Raw genomic sequence first — 5,329 nt, forward strand, 5'->3', positions numbered from 1 at the left:
CGGGGAGCGGGAAGCGGAGGGGAGGGGAGGGGAGGGGAGGGGAGGACGGCGCCGTTACCGAGGCCGGGGCGGCGGCGGCTTCGGGCCCGTCCTGCGCGCGACCGGCGCGGGCTCCCGCTGCCTGAGCCGGCGGCCGGAAGTGACGCCACCAGCGGGCCTTGTGGGCGGGGCGCCGTGACGTGCGCGCCGCGGCGGCGGCGGCAGCAAGATGGTGAGTGCGGAGCGGAGCGGGACCGGGGCCGGGGCCGGGACTCCGGGCCGAGGCCGAGGCCGAGGCCGAGGCCGGGGCCCGGGGTCCCGGCCCCGCCGCGCTCCTCACGGCGGCCGCGTGTCCCCGCAGGGCAAGCAGAAGAAGGCGCGGAAGTACGCGGTGATGAAGCGCATGATCAGCCTCCGCGACGAGCGCATGTGAGGGCTGCGCCGGGGCGCCCGGTCCCGCCGGGGCGCCCGGTCCCGCCGAGGTACCCGGGCCCGCCGGGGCGCCCCAGCCCCAGCCCCACGAGGGTCTCCTGTGCTCCCTTGCAGCAACGCCAAGGACCGCGCCAAGGGGCCCGTGAAGAAGAAGAAGGAGGATCCCAGCGCCATCAAGGAGCGGGAGGTGTAAGTGCGGCGGGGAGCCCCCGGTTGCGGCCAGGGCGTTTCGGAGCAAACCGGGAACCGCGGCGGGGCCGAGCGGGACGTGCCCCGTGTKCCTGCCCACGGCGCCTGCCTTCGGTGTGTGCAGGCGGCAGGAACCCGCGTGCTGCCCGTGGCCCTGAGCTGACACGAGCTGTGTGCCCTTTCCAACAGCCCCCAGCATCCGTCGTGCTTGTTCTTCCAGTACAACACGCAGCTGGGCCCTCCCTATCACATCCTGGTTGACACCAACTTCATCAACTTCTCCATCAAAGCCAAGCTGGACCTGGTGCAGTCCATGATGGACTGTCTCTACGCCAAGTGTGAGTGTCGGCATCGTCGCTGCTGCTTCTGGACCACGTGGGGCTGCAGATCTTTGCTATAAACAGCTCGTTTCTCTYGGCCCATGTCGGCCCTAACGCTGTCCCTGCTTTCAGTCTGAAACAGTGGTCTGAAATACCAATCTCACAAACTTTTAATAACTCTAAACTTTAATGACTTTAAAATCTAAACTCGCCGTTGCGTGCTCAGCTACACAGTGGCTTTACATTTCATCACTTTGTATCCTTATCAGTTCTTGCAAGTTTCAAACCGTAGCCAATGTGCTACGGAGTTCAGTTAACAGACGGCAGCCCCGGGCACGTTGAGCAGGTCTCTAGAGCTCCATAAAGGGATACTCCGTGGTCCTGATACAGCCTTTTAATGCTTCTCACCTACAGGTATTCCCTGCATTACGGATTGTGTAATGGCTGAGATTGAGAAGCTGGGGCAGAGGTATCGTGTGGCATTAAGGTAGGTGCAAAGTGATCCCCCTTTTTCATAGAAGTGACCGTTCTAGTATGAAGAAGGGAAGARGACTTTCCTATGATAGTGCTTTCGTTCTAGAGGATTTGTTTAGGTGGTTCCCCAGTCCCTAACTTGCCTTTTCTTCTTTCCTTGGCTGTATGAAATCAGTACTAAGGCCTAAATCTGAGACAGTTTTTTCAAAACTAAAYGCTAGGTAAAAATGCATAACAATAATATATATTATTATTATATATTCTGTGTAATTTCTAGATTTATAATATTATATATACTATCATATAAYTATATAGTGTTTTTCCTGTACTAGTAGGGAACACCTACTGATAATCTAGAACCAGATAATTTTGTGATGTTTACAAACTGATCCAGTGTAGTTTGTGCTCCCGTGCTGTAGCAGTCACGTATCTTCTTTCTGTTTTGGCCTGTTGTGTGGTATAATATCTAAGTGCAGTTCCTTAGTAGCTTCCATGTGCCACTTTGGAGAGGAAATGAAGTATTTCTGTATAGTCTGAAAGATCAGGGACTAGAAAATATTCTAGATTTCACCATGGATAATGTTTCTAATGAGTTTTAGGCAAGAGCAGGGAACAGAACATTGTGGAGATTTTGAACCCAGCCTTTCAAGTGTTCATTTGCTCATCACTTAAGCACTTGAGTGCTTAAGTATTGCATGCCATGCATCTAARAGGGGTGTTCCTGCTCCTCTGTGCTGTGTTCGTGTTTAATTTTACTGCTCTGACTGCTGTGATGCTGCCTTATCTATTCCTACAGAATTGCCAAAGACCCTCGATTTGAGCGCCTGCCGTGTACGCACAAAGGGACCTATGCAGATGACTGCTTGGTACAAAGGGTCACTCAGGTACTCCTCACAGTTCCTGTGCTGTGCTAACTCTCTAAATGGTACTGAACCCTCCCAACTACTGATGATTAAAGATTTCCTGCACAGAAAGAATAAAATCTACTTAAGAGGCAGTTTCAGTCCCTGTAGAAGAGCACAGTGCTCTTGCAYGAGAGAGTGTCAAAGAGTTTCTAGGGCACAAAGAGCCAGGAGGGCTGTACAGCCTTTGGATGTTTCTTGGATTCTTTCAATGGATGTTTCTAATCTGCTGTGTAGACATGGCACCCTGGCATGTCCCCGCAGTGTCTCAGGAAGGGCTTGTACTTTGGTGCAACATGAGCTAAGTGAATAAAACTTTTGCTCAGCTTTGCTCTGTGCTGGTTGCTAGTGTTGAATCTGACTTGCCTCCTTTTTTKGCAGCACAAATGTTACATAGTGGCCACAGTGGATAAGGAGCTCAAGCGCAGGATACGCAAAATCCCAGGAGTGCCCATAATGTATATTTCCAGGCACAGGTAAGGGACCGCTCTCAGGAGGGAACGGGGCTGCGTAGAATTGTTGCCAGATAGGACTTTCTAGCCTTCTTGTTTGAGCTTTCTCTCCTGCTTTTTCAATAGCACAGAATACTTGAAATGGGTCTTGTGTTTGCCTGAAGCAGAAGTACGTTTGCAGTCACCAGGTTCACTTGCTTTTGCTTGGAAAACTTGCTTCCTTGAGGCCTGTGTTTCCATGGGTTAGTTTTGCTGGTCGGCTATGTCGTCCAGATTATCAAGCAAATACACTGAATGTGTTCCTAAGGAAAAAGTCTTGTTTTATCAAACTGGTAGCTGTGTGTACCCTCAGCTAAGAGACTCGAGAAGGTTGTCTTCATGGGTGTTCCCTCTTTCTGTTGCAGGTACAATATTGAGAGGATGCCAGATGATTATGGAGCTCCTCGATTCTAGCAAGCCATCGATGCCARCATAAGGATCCTTCCATTTCCACCTCTCATGAGATATATATATATATATATATTTTCTGGGACTTTGTTCCTATGATTATGAGTGACACTGGGCTGATTTCATAGCCTTGATCTTCTAATAAACAGCCACTTGGAAGCCTCTGTTTTTATTCAAGCTTTTTTCTGACTGTACCTACAGACCTGCATCTGGGAGAAAGGGGCTGCAGGGCAAAGAGCATGCCTGAATCCCTCTTCATGTTGGGGTCACTGGAAGAAAAAGAAGTCCTCTCAGCATCTTGAATTAAGTATTGGCAATGGTTGAACTGCAGTTGAGTATGGAATCACAAGTTTTGAACCTGCAGCAAGACAAGTATTGCTCCCACAGGCAACCTGGAATCTGGGTTCTGGAGATAAACAGTCAAGTCTGCACCAGTTGGTATCCTTCTCCTGGATCAYTGGGCTGAAAGATTTTACTTGGAATTGGTGGTTTCTTATTCAGCTGTAGCTCAGTACAGTGAGTGTAACTTGGTTAGTGTGTCCTGGTTGGATTCTTGAAACTCAGTGCATCACTGTGTTATCTAATAAAGTTTTCTCTTGTTTTTGTAAGTTCTTCCTACAACCATAATGTGTCTCTGTACCTTAAATACAAGGCRTGTTGCTAAGGTAGCATCATCTCACAGGGTATTTGAAATGTACTGAACCAACTGGAAGCCTAGCCCTCATCTTTACATGCACAGGTTGGTSGTAGGGAGTCTTTCTGGGACTGGAGACATTCTCTGTCCTGTTTGCTTGGAACCTTCATGTCTAAAAGCCCCATCTCTTTCCATAGGTGTCATGAAAATGAAGGTGTCAAACTGCGAAAGGTATTAGTTCACCAAAAGGTAATTGGAGCATGAACTGCATTAAAAATCAAATAAAATACTTATTTGCAAGAAATTTTGAGGAGTAAAAGATTTGTCCAAGTCTGCCCTGGTCATTTTAGTAACAGGAGGAGAAAGCTGGAATAGGCATAATGCAATTGGTAAGAAAGATAAGCGGGCTGGAGGATAAACAGCAGAGAGAAAGTGTTAACAGTGATGGAAACCATGAGGGAAACTATGTATTTAGTGAAAATGTTACTCCTAAAATTAGAATAACCTGCTAGGAAAGACTGAAAAGCTTGAGTATTAACAGAAACAGCCTGGGCAGATGATGAACACAGACCAGGCAAGGACCACCCAGGTCATCAGGTCCATTCCCTGCAGTCCTAGTCCTCCGATTACACTATGTTAAAGAAGGAAAGACAATCTGCTTAATGCAAGGACTTGAGTAAGTGGGAATGTCTGGATGTTCCTACAACCACAGGACTCTACCAGGCCAAACCAGGAGAGAAATTCCTTCCTGACCCAATTCTGGCAGTTAGTTTAAGCCTGCAAACAAAAATATCCAAATTAGGCAGTAGGAGAAAATAATTTCTGTTTTTTTGAATTATTTTTTTTTTTTTTGAGGGGGTAGAGGTATAAGATTGCTGTATTATAATTAGTGTTGAATGTTATCAGAAAACCATTGCTACTGAAAATCATTGAGTGCAAGTACTTCTTCATAAGGGACATAACAGCTTTCTTCACTGTACTGATCAGCCACAGCAAAGAGCAAAACCAGCTTAGCCATTATTTTAGGCAATAACCCTGAATGAACCGACCATAAATAACAACTCATCCCGAGTCAATCAGTCGGGAGGATAAACCAAAGACGTTTGCAACTGAAGTTCTCCCTTCTGCAAGGATTTTAAAGGCTTAGCCGATGAGTAAACTGGCCCGAAGGGCCTGGGGATGCGGATGCTAAGAAAACCCAGGATTTGGGGAAGGATCCAGAAGTGCAATCACTGTCTGGAAGTCACATCTCAGAAGGGAAGGAWAAGGGATCCCCTCAAGATGAAAGGGATGTAACAGCTCGGCGCTGGCTGCAGAACACAGYGCTCTGCTTGAGTGTAGGATGGGAAAGGCGGAGAAACCTTCCCCGTGCGGGGGCTCCTGCGAGGGAGCGGGCGGCGGCTTTGCGGGTCCCCCCCTCAACAAAATGGAGCCCTCGGATCAGGGGCGCCCCTTGCCCGGGCCCTCCCCGAGGCGGCGCTCCCGCCGCGGCGGCAGGGG

At 49.0% G+C, this 5,329-nt stretch overlaps 2 protein-coding genes across 2 annotated transcripts in view; both read left to right on the forward strand.

Moving 5' to 3' along the window:
• The first annotated feature begins 346 nt into the window (after positions 1-346).
• FCF1 (FCF1, rRNA-processing protein) lies at positions 347-3,882 on the forward strand. The gene is made up of 7 exons (XM_026051718.1): positions 347-408; positions 526-600; positions 790-938; positions 1,335-1,407; positions 2,191-2,278; positions 2,678-2,772; positions 3,153-3,882. The coding sequence occupies exons 1-7, from the start codon at positions 374-376 to the stop codon at positions 3,199-3,201; spliced, it is 564 nt and encodes a 187-aa protein (XP_025907503.1). The 5' UTR covers positions 347-373; the 3' UTR covers positions 3,202-3,882.
• Positions 3,883-4,209: 327 nt separating this feature from the next.
• The window catches only part of YLPM1 (YLP motif containing 1), a 36,581-nt gene continuing 35,461 nt past the window's right edge, over positions 4,210-5,329 (forward strand). Inside the window, exon 1 of the mRNA XM_026051860.1 lies at positions 4,210-4,218. Coding sequence (XP_025907645.1) covers positions 4,210-4,218 — 9 coding nt within the window. The remainder of the gene's footprint in view (positions 4,219-5,329) is intronic.

This window comes from Nothoprocta perdicaria, unplaced genomic scaffold (genome assembly GCF_003342845.1).
Source record: "Nothoprocta perdicaria isolate Ctin4 unplaced genomic scaffold, notPer1 scaffold_8, whole genome shotgun sequence".
Taxonomy (NCBI): Eukaryota; Metazoa; Chordata; class Aves; order Tinamiformes; family Tinamidae; genus Nothoprocta; species Nothoprocta perdicaria.

Bases quoted from the DNA above. Each gene is read 5' to 3' on its own strand.
- FCF1 (XM_026051718.1), top strand. From the start codon at position 374: ATGAAGCGCATGATCAGCCTCCGCGACGAGCGCAT. The intron at 939-1,334 runs GTGAGTGTCGGC...TCTCACCTACAG, and splicing joins GGACTGTCTCTACGCCAAGT to GTATTCCCTGCATTACGGAT. The intron at 1,408-2,190 runs GTAGGTGCAAAG...CTATTCCTACAG, and splicing joins AGGTATCGTGTGGCATTAAG to AATTGCCAAAGACCCTCGAT.